Below are 21,886 nucleotides of genomic sequence, written 5' to 3' on the forward strand. Positions count from 1 at the left end.
TTTTGTATGACTTATGAGATGAAAGTCTCAAAAAAACACCAGACTCGCGTGATTCATACATCCACCACTAAGATAAATCAGGCAAGCACCAAACCTTACAAAAATCCCCAAAACTAGAGACACGTTTCCAGATGTAAAGGAAACCTGTCAGGTGAAAACAGAGCATTAAATGCACATATCTAATGAAATAACACCTAAATACTAGGTGTGAAAATTGGTGACTATGGGAGTGGCAGTCCTGGGAGGCAGCATCTGAGAGGGGAGTGCCCGGATGGCCCCTTCATGAATACATTGGACTGCTGCTTCTTGGAGTTCAGTAGATCGGACCGCTTAGTGCCACAGTGTATATTACACTACAATATGGATTGTGAGAGTCCCATAATTGGATAAGGGCTAGGGAGGACCTGGTAACTTCTATTGGGACCAGAGCAGTTTGAGAAATTATGTGGGGAAAATATGCAAATACGTTTTTCAGACTGGGATAAGGAAAACAACACCCCTTTTAGCTACCTTGTAAGACGGCTACCTTGACATCACACGTTACTTTGAGGAAGCCTAATAATATTTGGATTTAATTAAACCTGTACAGGCAGTCCCCTACTTAAGAACAACTGACTTACAGACAACCCCTAGTTACAAACGGACCTCTGGTAATTGGTAATTTACTGTATTGTAGCCTAAGGCTAAAGTACACACCTATAACAGTTATTAAAGGTGTCTGCTATTAAAGTTTGTTAATCCTGGTTCCTATGACAATCCAACATTTTTAAAATCCAATTATCTCAGAGACCAAAAAAAATTTGGTTGAGGTTACAATTATAAAGTATACAGTTCCGACTTACATACAAATTCAACTTAAGAACAAACCTACAGAAGCTATCTTGTACGTAACCCGGGGACTGCCTGTATATCTATTACAGAAGAAACAGATTCCCAACTGTAGACAGCTCTGTTTTGACCTGGTTGGGTCTCTTCAGTACAGTGTAGGGAACTGGTTTAGCTGAGTGAGAAGCTATTGACTAGGGTTAGGAAGTAAGAGTTCTCCTTATGGAAACTTTGCGAATTAAGGCGGCCTTGTAGGCGTGGAGACAGTGGGGGACATTAACGATGGCGTTTCCGCCAGTTTTGTGACACTCACCACATGTTCTGCTCTCGGACCTACTTATTAGCTGGCGGCACCAGAAAAAATGAATTTCTCTGCCTGCTCCGACTTTTCCGAAAAGGGGCTTGGCTTTGGCGGAGTGGAAACTCAGACACAATTAATATGTGTCGGAGCCAATTTTGGGCGCTGTAAACTGGCGGAAAGTAGACCAAAAGAAATTTGGTCTAGCAGGGACACAAAACAATGCTATTGCACTGCTGCCTGTTCTCCAACTGTTGGACACATTTCTGGTGCTTGGGAGAAATTTTGGTCCCAGGGACAGAAAATGGTCTCGGCGCCAGAAATGAATCTGCACAGCTCTACAATATTAAATGTGTATCTTCTTTCCCAGAGCAGGTCGGTAACAAAGCCAGTGCAGACACCGACACTTTATGTAAATGTCCCCCAGTGTGTTGGAAAATATGCAAATACGTTTTCCAGGATGGGATAAGGGAAACCACGCCTCTTTTAGCTACCTTGTAAGGCAGCTACCTTGACATCAAGCGGAGAAATGATGTTGTTATAATTATTTCAATATACCAGTATTGTTTTAGCATTAGTAAAGTTTGTTATTCCATCATTGTCAGATCTTGTCCTCTAATCCTGTGCTTTCCAAAGCCCATATTCAGGCCTCATGTAGATGAACATCTACCTAGGGCGAGTATACAGTCACGTGCAAGAGATAGGAGGGGTGAGCGCTCCTTACTCCTCCTCTCTCCTATGAAAGCTGAGGAATATGGCATATTACCGTCACAGTCCACCTTACATTTGTGTCTATGAGGCCTCAAACTGAATTCTTAACTCACTTTAATTGGCTTTAATGAGCTCTTGGAGTAAAGAGACAAGTGCTCAGGGACAGGTCATAAAACCATCTCTCTAGTGGAATTCCTTTAGAATGGAGAAGAGCAGAATTCAACCTGCTGCAGAATAAAAACGTTTATTTATGAAGGCTACGTTCATAGTTGGGTTAAAGGTTCAGTGAGGCACCAGATGATAAATTGCTAGGTAGCACTTTTTTTTAGGCCAGTAAATTAGCGGATGATGTTGGGCTCTTTTGGTGTCCGTGTAATGCACCTGATGGAACAAAACTATATATATAGTGGGCTCCTGCAGGTCATGTTCTTCCCTCCCGCAACGATGTCTTTTTAATCTTGACGAAATAAAGCCTTGAAGTTTTAATCGGGTGAGTGCCAGCTTTTTTTCTTCTCCTATGAACATTTGTTTGACGCCACTATTGCTTTGCTCGAGCTAGAGCACCACCCCAGCATACATACGGATAGATACCCCTGCAACAGTTTTCCTTTTTGTGCAAAGCGCAGTCTTTTGCCAGAAACGTGCAAATGTCCGTCTAAGTGCAGTGCCCCCCTATGCTCTCTTTTACAGTGATTGCTATATATATATATATATATTGCCCATTGAAGGAAACCAAAAAATTATCCCCCACAATTCACCAGCAGGCGGATCTAAACAGAAAAATGGATATCTTAGGCTACATGCACACGAATGCACGGGGGGGGGGGGGGGGGGGGGGCGTATATACGGGCAACATATATACGGCCAATATACGTCCACCATACATCACAATGGGCGCACGGTGCCCAATGGGAGCGTGCACCATGCCGCTCCGTACCCAGTAGAAAGATAGGACACGCCCTATCTTTCTCACAATTCACCAGCAGGCGGATCTAAACAGAGAAAAATGGATATCTTAGGCTACATGCACACGAATGCACGGGGGGGGGGGTGGGGGGGGGGGTATATACGGGCAACATATATACGGCCAATATACGTCCACCATACATCACAATGGGCGCACGGTGCCCAATGGGAGCGTGCACCATGCCGCTCCGTACCCAGTAGAAAGATAGGACACGCCCTATCTTTCTCTGGAATACGGCGCCATATATTTCTGGAGAGGGCGCTCTCCCCCGGCACTGCCATGTGCACGGCGGGCAACGGAAGTGCATGTAGCCTTAGCAGAGAGAGAAGTTCTGCTTGGTAGTGCGTCTTGCTTGCAATTGTTTTTTGGTTTCAGCACAACATATGGAACAGTGGGCCAGTGAAAGAGCTTGTTGTTGATGGGATGTAAATTGTATTTTTCTCGCAAAGCTTTTATGTCTGTCTTGCTAACATGCTGTCTATAATATGATCTTCTACAACAAAACCCAGCAAATGTGAAATGTATTACATGTCTGTATGGCCTGTACACATTCATTAGGGTTTAGTGCACATAATGCCTAGTCCAATCACTTACTTCTGGTTAACGCAGATAATTTTCATGGTGTGATACTTTGGGTCTTTATACAATTTTAATTATCTTTCACTAATAGAAATTATTTTTCCTGGTTTGCTCCATCATTAATCAGCAGAACAAGAGACTGACATGCAATTAAACAAAATTGTTAAAAAAGGTGAATGCCCCTTGCTAACAGATAATCACTGTGATTAATGTAGAATAATTCCATACTATCTCATTACTAAAATTGCTTCAGCAATTGTAGAGCTTCATTGTAATGTTTTTCAAGGATGGTCATGGCTTTATTTGCAATATATATTAGTTCCCAAATTTTTATCATCTGATCTTTGTAGAGCAAGAATGTGGTGATCCCTGGATTAAATAGAAGTCCTATAATACAGTAACATATATATTACATGAATTAAGATAGTATCACATTGGCATTGGTGCTGCGCTTCCATTGTGTTTTTCGTCTCTGTTGTGTCTCTGATACTTCCGTGGTGTCTTCGCGTCCGCCAAAAAAAACAGGAAGGTTTAACATTGCTTTGAAAACCGCACACCTATTTTATTAAAAAAAAAACAGACATGTTATCATTTATTTTTGCACACCCAGTTTTGTAAGAGCTTCCGTGGTCCACATCCGTGAAAAAAATTGGACAGGTTTCATAATTTGATGCATCCATGGAAACACTGAACCAGGGATGTAAAATAACACAAATGTGAAAGAGACCGAAAAGGGAGCATACCACCTCACATCTCTTCCACAAGTAAATTTGGCATTATGTAGGGAATGTATTCCATAAACAAGTGCTCCTCACTAAATCAGAATATCAGCAAAAATGTATTTTTTTCAGTACAAGAAGTCCACGGGTTACGTATGAGATAGGTTCTGCAGGTTTGTTCTTAAGTTGAATTTGTATGTAAGTCGGAACTGTATATTTTATAATTGTAACCCCCGACAAAAAAATTTGTCTCTATGACTATTGGATTTTTAAAATGTTGGGTTGTCATAACAACCAGGATTAACAATAAATCTTAATGACACCTTTGATAGCTGTTATAGCTGTATATTTTAGCCTGGGACTAAAGTGAAGTAAATTACCAAAATCCAGTCCGTTTGTAAGTAGGGGTCGTCTAAGTCGGGTGTAGGGGACATCTGTAATTCAATTCAAGTGGTGAAACCCATATATTATTATAACTGTATATATTCTCACAGTTTCTGGTGTAAAATGTATTATTTTGGAAAATGTGCGTGTTTTTGGGTTGAGAGTATGATGGTTCTGATTTGTATGGGATTGTGTAGAACAGAAGTAATGAAATGCACGTATTTTAAAATGTAATTCTGTGAGAGCCATAAAATATGCACTTGCCCCCCAGTAAATAGGTATCCCCAGCACATGGCCCCCAGTAAATAGGTGGCCCCAGCATATGGCCCCCAGTAAATAGGTGGCCCCAGCACATGGCCCCCAGTAAATAGGTGGCCCCAGCACATGGCCCCCAGTAAATAGGTGGCCCCAGCACATGGCCCCCAGTAAATAGGTGGCCCCAGCACATGGCCCCCAGTAAATAGGTAGCCACAGCACATGGCCCCCAGTAAATAGGTAGCCACAGCACATGGCCCCCAGTAAATAGGTAGCCACAGCCCCAGTGTAAAAACAGCTCTCACAATCTACATACAGTTCCTCCAACTAGAAACAACAGCCCCACAGTCTATTTATATACAGTCCTTTCTAGTGTATATATAGCCCCCCAGTGTAACCCCCCCCCCCCCATCTACATACAGTTCCTCCATCTAGAAACAGCCCCTCACAGTCTTCAAGTGCTCATCCTGATGAATTTGGAGCCTACAGAAATCATAGCATAGTGGTTTGGTTTTTCAACCACCCAAATAAGTGCCAGTTTTTCTATTCTTGTTGTATGCTGACAGTAAGGTACTTTAAAGGATATCAACCACATGACTTTAGTGTTTTAATCCCAAGCATACACACTGGCATGTGTCCCCTAAAAGAGGATCAATTCTTCATTCAGCTCATAATGGCTTATTTTTCCTAAATAGGTCTTTTAAAGATATGCTCCTATGTATATGACAGAAGCAACATTCTGGCTTCTTTGGCCATCACCAGCTCTCTGACAGGGGAAGAGGGGAGGGGGACATAAGCACCAAAAGAAGGCGTAAATTATTAGCAGCTGACAAAGCAAGCTTATTTGATGTACACAGGAGCCCATGATTTTATTTTTTTTTTTAAAGTCCCCTTTTGAGAAAAATAAGCCACTAACAGCTAAATGAAAAATGGATCCCGTTCCAGGAGGCCTTCACCAGTGTGTAAGTATGCTTCAGTTAAAACCACTAAATCCAAGTGGTTGATTTCCTTTGGAATTCTTTCCTTATGTACAACATTTTAAAGTTTTAATTAAAATAACAATCCCACACTAAAACATTGACAAAAAAAAATCAATTTTTATTATTCGTATCGTACAAATAAAAGCATAAAAGTGAGCAAACTTGAAACAAACAATTGATATTGGAAGGCCTAAAAACTGAAGCACAAAAGTCAGTTAATTCACAGGTAACATATATCTATTTATATAAACATACTGGTATGTTTTTGCATTTTTATAGTAGTATTTAAAGCAGTCAAGTGCTAATTGTTTGTTCCTGGAAAGCTTACATTGTAAACAATTAGAAGTGTCACTCTTCAAGTAATTGATGCATACAAGCATATTTTATTTAAAAAAAAACTTCTTTAGCATAATGCATTTGAATATTTCAGTAGCAATGAATCTTATAAAATACACATTATATTTCATGTGAATAAGGAATAATTTAAATATAATATTCTACAGGAAAATAATCATCTTAATAGAAAGACCATAGATCATGCTTCATTATATTAATGTGGATACAGTTTCCTTAACTCTATAAAGCGGGGATTCAGTTTAAACAACGGGAAAAAAAAAGGATCTTTACAACGTATCAGCAGTTTGATATGCTCACAGGCGGCCATTTTGAGGTGCAGTGCAGGCTACCATTAATCTTTTTTACAGATGGAGCGTACTGCATAGCTTTCCCAACAGGTGACCTGCTAGCCCAGTTCTACATACAGCTGTATTTAATATAATTATTTACTCAATATAAAATAAAATCTTGCTTACTGAATTTCTGATGGTAGACTGCCCTAACTTACTTGCTGGTTCCATTTTCAAGTTCCAGGAACCTTTTTTCTTGAGTAAAAATATGCTAATGAGCCAGAGGCGCTCCATCCTACATCACCAGAGCGCCTTTTGGCTCCGATGTCTAATTATATATGTACACCCCTCTCTCTGAAATTCAAAGAGTATATATATAATTAGACATCAGAGCCAAGAGGTGCAACGGTGAGGTAGGCCAGAGTGCCTTCGGCTCATTAACATATCTTAATCTGATGGTAGATTCCCTTCTAAACCGTATACACAAATGTGCAATGCGTCTTTTTCATGCATTAGAAAGTTCTAAAATGTTTCTTAAATTTTCCAAAACATTTATACATCAGCAGTGACAGTATATACCTGTATGTATACGCACTAGTGCAGTAAGAATAGTAGCAATGCCCACTGCCACCAATGAAATCCCTAAAGCAGTGATGGCAAACCTTTTTGACACCGAGTGCCCAAACTACAACCAAAACCCATGTATTTTTTGCAAAGTGCCAATGCGACAATTTAAGCAGTAACTTATTACTACCTGCTCTTAAATTGTATAGGCACCTGAGGACACCAATACAGTAGAAAGATGGAGCAGAAGTTTGGATTATCATTGTAGCTTCCTTCTGGGGTTCTGGGCTGCCTGGGACTGCAAGAGGCCTTGAGTCCTGTCTGGCAAACTGTACCCTGCGGTGATGGCACGGGTGCCCATATAGAGGGCTCTGAGTGCCACCTCTGGCACCCGTGCCATAGGTTCGCCACCACTGCCCTATAGTATTTAAGGGGTTGGCCACCGTACCTCAAGTTTTCTGTAATGTGTGTAAGTGTGGGGGCTGGATATTAGGTAATTTACCAAGATGCATCTATTAATAGTTCTGCTCCGCTTTCTGGATATGTTAAGTGAATCTTTCTGTTTTTGCCTCATAAGCCAGACATTCCTGACCATAAAATGGACGCACATGGAGAGTCATGTGATCTCTAATTGTCCATTAACAATTGCCATGCCAGGATCTTATGATAGAATTCATGAATATAAAAGATCAGGATCTTGGCAGCTTGATTGTTCATGGACAGATAGAGATCCCATGACCCTCCATTTGCAGCCTTTTTTATGCATAGGAATGTCTGGCTGATGAGGAAATAGACAGGAGTCTTCTTAACTTTTATTAGATGTACATTGGTACACTTGCACACACATTACAAAAAAACATGAGGTAAATTGGCAAACACGTTTAAGAGCCTGAGAAATATTGCTACTTTGACTAAACTTACCTCTATATGAGTACATGAGGCTAAGTAAGTGGCGGTCTAACTGTATAAAAATAACACATATGAGTTGTATATTCCTGATTTGTCAGATGCCGCATTTCTACCTTCTTTTTGGCTTTCAGAAGGACATATACTAGGCACTTCTGATTTCAACAATTGCTAAATAAATTACAAACCAGTTTAAAAATTAAAGAAATTTTGTAAAAATATTTGGGTCCAACCAAAAAGGAGGTAAAGTACACAAGTGTAATAAAAATGGAAGATTTAAGATTGTATAGGCATAATGTTTGTGGCTTCAAAAACCCACAAGGTATATTTAAGGCAGATTAGAACTTGTATGCTTTTATATTTGATTATCTAGAAACCTCCTCTTATTACCAAAGATCCAGGAATTTAAACAATCTTAAAACTGATATATTAAAAATATTAACAATAACTAATAAACGATAATCAGCTGTCTGTTTCATTCTGGAAAACTTTGGTGACTGCTGAAGGATAACCCTATTTGCGAGATTAAATAAGCATCCTGGAATTAGCACATTATAATGTTGTACAACCTCTGACATATTAGATCAGGGGGTTGAATAGGGGGGATGGAGGGGTGGCTGTGGTGCTTGTGTGAGTGCTATGGTCTCTTTCTAGTGTTACATCTACTTGGTAGTTACAGTGAAGGATATTGTAACCTTGTCCCAAGAGACAATTTTGTTCTGGTCTTTTATTAATGCTTCTGGTTTGTACGGAAGTGTCGGTGGTCACATGACCACTTCAGCCAGAGGCTCCAGGAGGGAAGGTGCTTATTTCACTGTTAAACATCATCCCCCCTCTTCCCCTCTCCTTACTTAACCGCCAATCTGGCTGGCCTGGAGAAATGAGAAAAGCTCTCTAATGATGTCAAGGGGTATTGTGTAATGTCTCAATCACATGGTGGTGGCTTTGCAAGAGAACTGAACGGAACGGGTCTTTAGGTTCCCTCAAAGATTACGTGTAATTGCTGGTACCAAGTGTCATCAGGTTATACACAGTGAACCGGCAACACACAGAATGAAACGCAGAGAGGCACTGAAACTGTTTACAACTATTCTGCTCTCTGCACGATATGCCACTGCATATTTTTAACAAAAAGTGGAGTTTAAGACTAGGTGCTGGGAATACAATGTCTAACAGTTGTTTAAGCAATATCCAAGGACACAAAGTTGGCGAGGGGGTTTGGCACTGTTCAACTAAATCATTCTCTCGGATTAGAGTTTGGTGAATCACAACTTTTTTTTTTAAATAAAATTTAAGGACACAAAAAGAAAGGCTCATCTTAAAGTGGTCTTAAAGGACATCTTCCACCAGCATAAAGGATTGTAAACCAAGCACACTGACATACTGGTGTGTGCCCCCTCTGGCAGGATCTGCTCTTCTTTTAGCTTATTATGTCCTTTTTTTTAAAGAAAAAAAGAAAAGAGCCTCATTTGCATAATTTTAAAAGTCCTTATTTTGTAAAAACCAGGATTTTAAGGACATCTACCATTAGACTCACTAATGATAGATGATTAGTACTCACCTCCCTGTTCCCAGTGTGGTAATCTTAGTTTGTTATTTCTTGGAACGGCGCATTTTGAAGTTTTTAAAATATTACAATTTGAAGTTTTTAAAATATTACAATTAATAGTCTCGGCTCTGCCGGGATGCAATTAGTATACGCCCGTGGCACTGCCTTTACCAATACAAGTGCTCACATTTGCCTATAATATATCAATCCTGCTTAGAACTCTGTATTCTAATCCTCTTGGAAATGTATTTGTAAATGGTAAATTGTGTTGCTTTTGTCTTTCTTAAATTTGGAAAGATTGTAACAGATGCCTTCTTACAGTGGGAATAATTGTCAACTTTGAATGGAACCTCCTAGAAATACCTGCATGAGTTTCAAGAAGAATGCCCATGCATAGCTATGGTCGGGTAATAAGAGTTCTCCTTACGAAGACTGCCAATTAAGGCCGCCATGTAGGCGTGTGGAGACTTATAGCCAAGGACGCTCCACTAGGGGATTTTGGGAAAATATGCGAACAAGCTTTCCAGGATCGGATAAGCAAAACCAGCCTCTGCCTTACAAGGTAGCCAAAAGAGGTGTGGTCTTCCTTATTCAATCCTGGAAAAGTTACATGCATGGCTATTTAATGGAGAATAGACATGTTGTGGGGTTTCTCCATGTTTAAATGGTCTATAAATATTTACTACAAATTTTGCATATATCAGTAGTGCAAGTGATTACAAGAAACTTTATAATAGATCTTTATCATAGAAAGGCGCTTCCTTGTCCATTTTCCTTGGCTCTTCTCCTACCCATCCTCTCCAACCAGCACTGAGATTCATGTGCTAGTAAGAAAGGATCCAACCATAGCGGAAAGTGCACAGCAAAACTCACAGACAAGGCTGCAGAGATTAGAGCTACTGGAAAATTAAGACTTCAAGTCACATAAACAGCGTTGCGCTTCATTTAGACAAACTGAACAATTGAGTTACTCAAAAAATGCTAAAAAGTGAGGAACAATTTAAAGTATGTGTTTTGCTATGCACCAATTCCAACAAATAAAACATAAATAGTCTATTCATCATGGGTTCTCTTATCATAGAAAACAAGAACTCAACCTTTATTGATGTATTGAGTTGATAAGACCATCATGAGTATGCAGCAATGCATATGTTTATTATTTTTTTATATTACATTATTACAGAATTAAGAGCCTTTGATGAATAAACTCCTTGAGGGTTCACAAACTTTGATTGTATTTTATATGATATTAAAAACATGAGCAATTAAGAATAAATATTATGCGCACCGTGTACCATTGCTACATCTCAATCAGTGCTTGTTGTCTTTACATAAAAATAAAATGGACTGTTCTTTTTTTGTTTTGTTTTTTTCTAGAGGGTTACATTCTGTAGGCTGTACATTGGGCACAATTAATATACAGAACTGTTTCGGACATTCTTGATTTCTAACTCAAGTTGTCGTATCTGTATATCCCGTTGGCTTAACTGATCCCGTAACCTACGGATCTCTTCCTGCTGCTTGTAGAACATCTGCAACAGCTGCAAAAAATAAAGTGGAGAAAATATAATGAGCAATTTATTTGACTGAATAACTGGTATAACTTGTTGGGTGCGAGTTCAAACAGTGCACCAGTAATTTTTTTTTTACATGCACGTCTTACTTAGAACACTACATTCTTCCTTATTATTTCACATTGTGATCACATAATTAGTGTGTACATAAAGTAAAGGCTATAGGTCCAAAAAAGGTTTAATCCATTGTTGGATAACTTTTAAAAAATGTCAAACTGCTCACTTGTTTATCTATATAAGCCAGCTTTTTTTGTATATGGAAATGGAGGAGGTAATTGAGCTTTGAGTGAGGGGGTATGGGGTTTGTACTTTTAGGTGCATTGAAAAAGTTTATAAAAATTACACAGAAAAGTTAAGCACAAAACATGTAACAGCTTTCACGTTATCAGCCACAGTTCTTATATATGTAATTGAAGACATATGTAACAGAATATACTATAGATATCTTCATTGTAAAGAAATACTATTGTAGTTTTTGTGGCCTGGGTTGGAATGGGCGTGGAATAACAAAATGTCTGTGATTTCACTTTTTTAAGCAAAAAAAATTAATTTAGCCTTTTCTGTGTGTTTGTGGGTTTTCTTTTTTTTTAGGGTCAATAAACTTAGACTTATTTTTTAATATTTTTTTCATTTTGTTGCTCTACAAGGGGGCACTGACAGGAGGTCACTTATACAGACCGCTTTTTATAATGCACTGCACAAGCTATGTAGTGTTGGCATTATACTGTCAATTTCTGGCATGGTCTAATAGAAAGATACTACAGGCAGCCCAGGCTTCCACAAAGATCCTCAGACTGCCATAGATGTCATCAGTACCCCACAATTGCTACTGCAGGGTGCAGAGGGGTGATAGTTAATGTTCGACCTTGGTGTCTAAGGAGTTAAAAATCCTGAATCTGAGCTTTACCGTTCCCGGTTGTTAGTGCCGTGGCTGGGCTGTGATAACACAGCCCAGCCATGAAAGTAGCAGGACCAAGTGTTCTTTAAGCTTTTGGCACCGTTGAATGGTGTTGCATCAGAAGAAGTATCCTTAATAACTGGCATAAAAAGCCGATATGGCAGTCATTGAGGGTTAAATGAAATATCATACAAGGAGTTTTCCCTCTAAATACAGAATAGGGGTTTATTGTTAGATCACTGGAGTCAGACCATTGGAAACTAGCAATCTACCATACCTCGTTTTCAGTCTTGGGTGCTGGACATTCAAATAAGTCCAATCCATTGGAAATCAGCGAGTTTCTGGTTTCTTGTGATTTCTCAGTGAATCTCCGCCTTCCTCGGTCTTCCCTTATGATTTCTGTTTTGTATTCTATTTCCCATAATGTCTTTGTTGGAGGCTTTTCTTCGCACAATTTCTTTGGTTCTTTAGAAAGCAGCTTATCTTCCTCATTGGAGTTTGCTATGTGAAACTGTGATGATTTTAATCCAGGTTTTAAAGATACCAAAAGAGGACCTAAAGAGAAAATAAACCCAATTTCATTCATACAGAGGTTTTCTTGAACCAGATGCTATTAAACAATATGTATGAACATTAAGGGGAAGAGAACATAAGAAAATAACATTATTTAAACCCACCGCATTGGCGGTGGGTTGAATTGCATCATTGAAGTGACATATTTTTGTGATGCAATTGTACAGTTTTTACATTTTTTCAAATGTGATAACCCACTCCACTCCAATAAATAGTGTAACAGATTGTTTTATGTAACTCACATTGTATATAAAGCAGATGAAATAAATATTGAACATCTCACCAATTTACTTGGTGCTATTGACATGGCACAGGGAAAAAGGGAATAAGACATGAACACAGAGAGGTGCAAAAAAGCCAGTGAAAGTCATGACCCCAGCTGATTTCTATCATAAATTTCTAAATGAATGCTGCCACTTTGCGGTCACACGTCGCGTTTAATGCATGCGTTTAAAACCGCATTGCAACAGCTGAAGAGATACTTAAACAGCTGTCAACACTTGTGTTTACAAAATGCTAAATGTTACCACTTGCGTTAATGCATGTGTTAAATGCATACATTAACGCACTGTTAACAAATGCGTTAACAATGTGTTAACGGTTGCGTTTAACACAAGTGTTAACAGCTGTTTAATTAGGCAAATCTCTCTCCAGCTGTTGCAATGCGTTTTTAAACCCATTCGTTAAAGGGGACGTGTGACCGCACCCTTAGTGAAAACTTATTTTGGCTAGTTCAAGTGATGGTAACAAGAAACCTATTTATAGGCTAAGTTGCCACAAAAGCCATCTCTTGATGGCTAAACCAGTGAGCTGCCTTAAGTCCTTTTAAACCTTATTGTTGCAAAATCCTACTGATGGCACTGGTTATAGAACAATTTCTAAACGTATGTAATGGTCATAATCTAGAAATTGAAAGAACATAATTTCAACATAAACTGGCCATAACCAGGTATAGACAGAGATATAAGACAGAGAAGTGATAAGAATTATCGGAAGAGTTGTCCTAGAGCCAACGACCACTTATGGAGAGCTGCAGGAAGACCTGCAATCAGTAGGTACAATTGGTTCAAAGAAAACTGGAGTCCATAATAAACACCATGTTTGCAGGCCAAAAAGCAATGCAACAAATATAGCAAAATGTTCTAGATAAGATGGAAGGAAGGATAAGGAAGATGAAGAAAAAAATCCTGATTTTGACATACAGCCAATTGGTTTCAGAGAAAGAAAATAAAGCTGTCAGAATGGCCCAGTCAGAAGTCGCACTCATTTTTTCAGACAGAGTAAAAATACTCATAGTATTTTTTAAGGAGTATTTTTAGTTGTGAAGGAGTACAAAATTTGCAGTAATGCAAATAAATATTCAGCAGGAGTAGATAAAGTAAAGAGATTATTACTAATGCATGTTAACCAGTAGTTTCACGGTTTTCCATGGTTCTCCATAAGGACTTATGGCAAATCCAAACGCATCTTGCAGCATACACTAAACATAAGCCTCACCTTACTTACAAACTGGTGGGGTACATTACAGAAATATCCCCCATGCAATCAGGCTGCCTTCACTTAATGTGCGGAAATTGCATCTTGAAAACAATGCAAGCGCATGAGAAAATCATACCTGAAGCATGAGTGTTTTTACCTAAACGGCAGGGAGAACTTTCACCTACTGCCCTTGCAATGTGTTTAAAAACACAATTCCATGGCATTTAGAGAGACTGCTTTGACACGCTGCATTTAAATTGTGTTGAGAAACGCAATTCAAGCACAGTGGGGTGGATCTTCTACCAATCTCAAATACATTTGAAATCGGGAATAAGCAACACAGGCATTGCTGGTAAATTATGTACAACACACATGTTGCTCATTCCCAATTGCAAGCACTTAGGTGTAAATGCATATACTGTTAGTGAAACTCCTCTGTGCTGCGCTTGCATTGTGTTTAAAATTCAACCTTCCCCCACACATCACTGCAACACTGGGAAGAGTTATAGCAGCACTCCAGTCATACATAGTACTGAGCACAGTTACTGGACATCCCAGTCCTTCTGTACCATGGACAGCGCTGCACAGCCCTCTTGTGCCATGAAAAGTCTTATGCGTATTTATGCAAAGCATAAAATTTTTATACACATCACATATTTATACAAAGCATAACATTGCCTGTATAAGTGTCGATGACGATTGTACAGGCGTTATTGCGACTTCTGGGCCCAGCCAATGATATGACCTAAATTCAATACTAAAGTGTAGAATTCATAGGATCAGCCAATGCAGCCTTCAGGATTTGAAGAGTTTGTGTGGAAGAATTGGCAAGTCTCACGTTAGCAATGCATACAACTAGTTTCTTCATACGGGATGCATCTGCATATGTTATTTTGGCACTTTTCTTTCACCTGTCTTACGTAATTTTAAGCAAAAGTTGCTAGAAAGTCTGCATCATGATGCAGTTTTCCCTCTCCCATAGATTACAAACTAAAAAAAATGAGAATGCACTAGAAAAGTGACATGATCTTTATTTTATTTTCTGCAATGAGCAATATAGTCTGTTACTTTTTTCCAAATCACATTCACTTTAATACTACTATAATACGCTGCAGATTTTCTGAAGCAGAATCCGCAGCATGTGCAGTTACCCAAGTCCCCCACTATCATGTGATTGGTGTATTAAATAAATCCAGCTGCTCTGCCACTTTATCACCTACGATGTGCACATACCTCACAACAACATGTCTGATCTATAACGTATGGACCTATCTGTAGCAGAGATTCACGTGATCGTTAACGTGAATTACGTTTTTGGCCTTGCCTACTGCTGCACATTACTTCCCCTTCTTTTTAAAGGAGATATTATTCATTGTACAAAGACTGAGCAGTACAGATAACAATAGGTGCAACTGCATGGACAGCTCTATGCTTGGTTTATACAGAACATAAAAACTGACTTTTCTGTTAAACAGAAGAAGTTCACTGGGTAACAGGATACATGTTTCTGGAATAAATTATAAAGTCTCTTACACAAGATGGTGTTTAACTTTGGGTGATTTGGGCTGCTAGACTTAGATTGGACCCTTAACTGTGGCCTGGATTTAATGGCAGGGACCAAAAGCTGTACAGTGTGAAGTTTTGGGTTCCAAATATATTTATTTATAGATTTATCTAAAATATTATTTCACTTATACTGATTTGCATCTAAAGTTAAATACATGAGGCTATCCTTTCTATTATGACTCTGAAGTCAACTTTTGGATTTGTGGGTAAATATTCACAAATAGTATTTTTCTATTGGTACATCAGGTAAAATACTTTCTACTGAAGTCCACAGATAAACCTTGAGGATAAAATTATCTTCTAAAAGATCTGAAACTGCCAAACCCTTATTTCTGACATAAAAAGTAAAGAAAATACTACAGACAAAACACATTTGTCGTTTAATAACTGGTATAAAAGAATGGTTAAAGTAGTTTCCTATATGATTTTAAAGATTTAAAGGGGTTCTCCCATGAAAGAAAATTCTCAAATTTCAATCCCCTAGTGATGTTAACACAATAAAGATCATTTTTTATCCTTTACTTCACAATTGTGCTGAGTTTTATTGCGGTTTTAGCTCCTATTACTCAGTTAAGGTCAGTGTAAGATCCCAGAGTGTGGGCTGGGACTCTTTAAGCAGACACTTCATGAGTCCTCTAGTTCTGTGAGCTAACAGTGTGGTTATATTATCAGGGTACACTTTATATATGCTTATTTTATGCAACTGTTACAAACAACCCCCATAGCATACGACAGTGCCAACACATTTATCAAGGGCCAAAAGCCACCTTAATAAATCTGTGGGCAGGACAGGACTGTTTCAAGGAGCTAGTCTAATTATATATTAGTTCCAATGTGTTGTTGTGCTTATGTTATGCCTTTTAATTTGATTTGTATTCTAGGGAAAGAGGGGTGTGATTTACAAATATGTAAATCTGTAATTCTGTTGGAGGCAGGCTGTGCTGGGAACCTTTTATGTACAGCTGCGCCAAATTCTAAGTGTACGGCGTTCTCCACCGTGATTCGGTAAGTCACTGAGGGGCGGATCGGGTCTCTTATTTAAACCCACTCACATATGAGCTGGATGTCACATGTTGGTTAACATCGGCTTCTTTGAAGGGTGAAGGAACTCCTTCCCCTTCACCTTCAAGCTAACCACACTTGGAGGTATATGATCTATGGTAAGCAGCACTTTGCTCTGCATCTTTAACTTTAACTGTGGATTTTTGAGCCCAACTAAATAATATGCTCCTGTTATTTATTTATTTGTCTGCAGGGCTATCTTTGTATATACTCTCCCTCTGATGAGACCTTTGTCAAAACGCATCAGGGAGGCGTGATTTGTGCTTAGTACAGGGCACAGTCTTTGGTACTGCCCTTGTAAGGACGGGAGTCTTGGGGTGATAGGGTAAGATTTCTAGGGTCTGTCACCCTCCCTCCTGCCGCGATATGTGAGGACAGGATCAGACGGCTCCTGCCTAGCCCTATATCACCTATGGATATTACATGCTGGTACGGTAAGACATTACATCTAATAGATTGAGATATTATGTGAAACAACTTGAGGCCGAAATACGTGTCGGCAAGACATCTCGTACCCGCCACCTAGCATTACTTACCCAGCTGTATGTTTATCTTAATATAAGCCGTAATATGTTCACCTTTTGGTGTATCTATTGATTTTTGACACTGTACTTTGTGGTGTTGATCAAGGCGACCTGACTTATCCGCTCTTAAGTGAGTATTACCTTTTTTAACTATTTTCTAATAAACTTTGGATTTTATGAATTACCTAGGTGCTGTTTTGCTATGAATTTGCAAACGGTAATAATATTGTGGATATCTTTACATTTAGGCGATTTTAGTTTCAGTACATACCAAAAGTTTGGACATACCTTCTCATTCAAAGAGTTTTCTGTATTTTCATGACTGTAAAATTTGTAGATTCACACTAAAGCCATCAAAGCTATGAATTAACACATGTGGAATTACATACTTAACAACTGAAAATATCTCTTATATTCTAGGTTCTTCAAAGAATCCACCTTGCACTTTGATTACTGATTTGCATACTCTTTGCATTCTCTTGATGAGCTTCAAGAGGTAGTCACCAGAAAAGGTTTTCACATTACATCCCTGTTTAATAAATTTCTCGCCTTATAAATGGGGTTGGGACCATCAGTTGTGTTGTGCAGAAGTCGGGAGGATACACAGCTCACAGTCCTACTGAATAGACTGTTAGAATGTGTATTATGGCTAGAAAAAAGCAGCTAAATAAAGAAAAACAAGTAAAATGAAGGTCAGTCAGTCCGAAAAATTGGGAAAGCTTTGAAAGTGTCACCAAGTGCAGTATAAAAACCATCAATTGGTACAAAGAAACTGGCTTACACGAGGACTGCCCCAGGAAAGGAAGATCAAGACCTGCTCCAGATGGTAAGTTCACCAGCCTCAGAAATCGCAGTTTAGCAGCAGCTCAGATTAAAAACCAGCTCAATGCCATACAGAGTTCTAGCAGCAGACACATCTCTACAACTGTTAAGAAGAGACTGAGTGCAGCAGCCTTCATGGTCAAATAGCTTCTAGGAAACCACTGCTACGGACAGGCAACAAGCAGGAAAGACTTGTTTGGGCTAAAGAACACAAGGAATGGACATTACACCAGTGTAAATCTGTGCTTTGGTCTGATGAGTCCAAATTTGAGATCTTTGGTTGCAACCACCGTGTCTTTGATGCAGAAAAGGTGAAAGAACGGACTCTACATGCCTGGTTTCCACCGTGAAGCATGGAGGAGGAGGTGTGATGGTGTGTGGGTACTTTGCTGGTGACAATGTTGGATATTTATTCAAAATTGAAGGTATACCGAACCAGCATGGTTACCACAGCATCTTGCAGCGGCATGCTATTCCATCCCGTTTGCATTTAGTTGGACCTTCAGCCACCAGACCTTAACCCTATTGAATTGGTTTGGGGTGAGCTGGATTGCAGAGTGAAGGCAAAAAGGGCCAAAGAAGCTCACTGAGCAAAACAGTAATCGAAGTAAAAGGTGGCTACTTTGAATAAAATAGAATATAAGAGCTATTTTAATTTATTTCACACTTTTTTTGTTAAGTACAGGCAGTCCCCAGGTTACGTACAAGATAGGGTCCGTAGGTTTGCTCTTAAGTCGAGTTTGTGTGCAAGTCGGCACTGTATGTTTTAAAATTGTAACCCCCCCCAACCAAATTTTTTTTGGTCTCTGTAATTGGATTTTAAAAATGTTGGGTTGTCATAAGAACCAGGATTAACAATAAATCTAACAATAAAATAATTAATCAATAAGTCTTCAGACACATTTAATAACGGTTATAGCAGTTTATTGTAGCCTGGGACTAAAGTAAAGTAAATTACCAACATCCAGAGCTCCGTTTGTAACTAGGGGTTGTCTGTAAGTTGGGTGTTCTTAAGTAGGGGACCGCCTGTATATAATTCCCCATGTGTTAATTCATAGTTTTGATGCCTTCAGTGTGAATCTACAATTTTTATAGTAATGAAAATACAGAAAACTCTTTGAAAGAGAAGGCATGACCAAACTTTTGGTCTGTACTGTATATCCCCACCCTCAGTCACTGGCGATCAGTGTTAATATGACTAACAGGTTAAAGTAAACCTACCATTTGATTTGATGCATTATGAGCCAAACATACCTCCAGAATGCTGTAGCTACAAAGATGCAGAATCATATCTTGGTTAATCCTTGTGCCAAGTGGTTTTGCTTAAAAAACATAATATAACTATATAAATTATAATAATGAAGCTCTTCTGTGCCTGGGCTCAGCACTTTTCCTTTCACATTAGTTATGCACTGCACCAAAGGATAATGCAATCACTGTTCTCCCTGCCAGGCAGAACAATCAATTGCTGCATCATCCCTCAGCAGCTGTGTATGAGTGATCCAGCTCAGGTTGATTAGTCCTGTCTTGGCTGTTCAGAAAGCTTGTGTGTAACGTGGATCCAACTTTCCCAAGGTCCTGAATTTTATAATTGTTTTTTTCAGCAAAACCACTCAGCACAGGGATTAACGATATGATTATGTATCAGTGTAGCTACAGCATTCTCAAGGTATGTTTGGTTCATAAGGTATGAGATCAAATAGCAGGTGACAGCTCTATAATACAGAAGACTCATGCCCTGCATATCAAGGGCTCAGTTTGGGAGTCCTGTTCATAGAGTTTCAGATTTTTTTTGTATTACGCACCAATACAGAAAACCAGAGGGGGAGATTTATCACTGGTTTTGCTGGGCTTTTTTTTTGGTGTAAAAAAAAAAAAGTCTCAAAAAAGTCACATATAGGTTTTATGCAACTTTTCATTGCTAAAAAGTTGCTCAGGACCATTTCTGACTCTTGCACTATACTGGCATAAACATAGAACAGCTACAATGCCAGATTCATGACTTGAGTTTAAAAAAAAAAAAAAAAAAGTTGGAAAAAAGTCTCAGTCATTCCAGTCCTCTGCTGGTGTAATGTGCTGCGGCATTTTATGCATTTTGTGCCTTTTTGAAAGAAAAATCCCAGGCACAAGTAGGGCATTAGAACATTTATTAGAGGGCCAAAGATACTTTAACGAATCTGTCGGGCAGGGAAGCTCCAAAGACAGACAGAGAACTGTCCCAAGGAGCTTGTCTAATGATAAATCTCCCCCATAGAATTTAAAGACCTACATGACAGTACATATTTCTTTAAACTACAATAGGAAATAAGATTAAATAAAATAACAATAGAGAATAATGGAGGAAGTACAGATATTTTGATCTTACTTGCATCCCATATTTAGTATTTTCTTAATATTTCAATTATACAACTAGTTTTATTTAAAACATATTGGGGGTCATTTATTAAGGGCCCGATTCGCGTTTTCCCGACGTGTTACCCGAATATTTCCGTTTTGCGCCGCTTGTACTTAAATTGCCCCGGGATTTTGGCGCACGCGATCGGATTGTGGCGCATCGGCGCTGGCATGCGCGCGACGGAAATCGGGGGGCGTGGCCGAACGAAAACCCGACGTATTCGGAAAAACCGCCGCATTTAAAAACCGAAAATGTGTCGCATAAGGACCGCTTACCTTCACCTGGTCCAGCTCGGTGCATTCCGGCGCGATGAGTTTACTTTCAGCGCAGCAGCGCCACCTGGTGGACGGCGGAAGAACTACCTTATTAAATCCCGGCCGGACCCGAATCCAGAGCGGAGAAGCCGCCGCTGGAACGCGAATGGACCGGGTAAGTAAATTTGCCCCATTGTATTCTAAAAGTACATTTCTATAGATGCAGTAAGCATAAAAAGTGTACACCTGTCAAATCAACATTTTGTAAATGCTGTGCTAAGAGAAAATGTTACGTGCAGGTGAACCCCTGTTGTTTTTACTCCCTTTCCAGACAATTTTACATGTGGCTATTCACCTATATGTATGCTTCTAAACATGTGTCACTAAAGTCTTGATGTCCTTACACCAAAAGTCTTGCGTGGAAGCTTTGTTATAAATGATAACAGTGTATAACAGTGTAGCAATACAGCAGCACAAGCTTTGGCTGTTCACTGGCTGAACATGTATTTAAATATTAAACATTAAAGCTCTTTGAAACATTCCTTGCTGCTTAGCTCCATTTATCTACAAGCAGCCTACATAATTTCAGCTACATCAGGGTTTCAAAACCCAGACCAGTTTCACACATGGGTTTCATATTCTCTCTGATAAATGCTCTGAGAGCCAACCTTTCCCACTGACATTCAAAGAAAAAAGCTAGAAATGAAATCAAATAAGTGCTCTGATAGCAGCAAAGCAACGTCTTTCAGGATATCCCTGTCTGACCTCTATTAATTCCACTCAGCCATTCATGTGCAGTAAGGGCTGGCCGTGTTCCAGCTGTCATTGGGTAAATGTCTTCCTGGTAAGATTCCGACTGCAAGGCACAAAGGAAGAAGATACAGAGTTAAAAAGGGGTAAATCATAACTTCTGATTGCAGAGAATTAAATGTCAAACAATTCCAAGTACTGTAAGACAGGGCACACAGAAATGAGCTTTTGTACTCATGGCCAGTCCTAGCGCAGTATACCATGAAGGAAATCATCCTTACCCTCCTAGGCACAATCATTGAAACGGGCTCTATTAGTCCTTTAATTGTGACCAGCTTGTAGAATCTAAACACTTCACATGAGGACACATCAACCCCTCTTTTTGGCAAAACACCTATATGATAAATAGACTTGGTTAGATCATATCTAAACATTTCCAAAACAAATTTTATACAGTGTAAGGACTCATTCAGACTGCCATTTGTGACCTCCGTATGCTTTCTGTTTTTTTTGCAGATAACATAACAACCCATTGATTTATATGGTTCTGTTTACATGTCTGTTTTTTTCATGGATCTGCAGACTGTGAGAAAAAAATTGCCGCATGCACTATTTTCTTCTCACGT

General features: G+C 39.1%; 1 protein-coding gene across 2 annotated transcripts in view; it reads right to left on the reverse strand.

Annotated features, from left to right (window-relative positions):
- Positions 1–5,849: 5,849 nt before the first annotated feature.
- The window catches only part of CORO2A (coronin 2A), a 72,875-nt gene continuing 56,838 nt past the window's right edge, over positions 5,850–21,886 (reverse strand). For both annotated transcript variants that reach the window (XM_072154707.1, XM_072154697.1), the window contains exons 9-12: positions 21,542–21,654; positions 21,276–21,366; positions 12,113–12,390; positions 5,850–10,904 (exon numbers count right to left, since the gene is read on the reverse strand). In XM_072154707.1, coding sequence (XP_072010808.1) covers positions 10,776–10,904; positions 12,113–12,390; positions 21,276–21,366; positions 21,542–21,654 — 611 coding nt within the window. In that variant the 3' untranslated portion in view covers positions 5,850–10,775. The remainder of the gene's footprint in view (positions 10,905–12,112; positions 12,391–21,275; positions 21,367–21,541; positions 21,655–21,886) is intronic.

Source organism: Engystomops pustulosus, chromosome 1 (genome assembly GCF_040894005.1).
Source record: "Engystomops pustulosus chromosome 1, aEngPut4.maternal, whole genome shotgun sequence".
NCBI classification, from domain to species: Eukaryota; Metazoa; Chordata; class Amphibia; order Anura; family Leptodactylidae; genus Engystomops; species Engystomops pustulosus.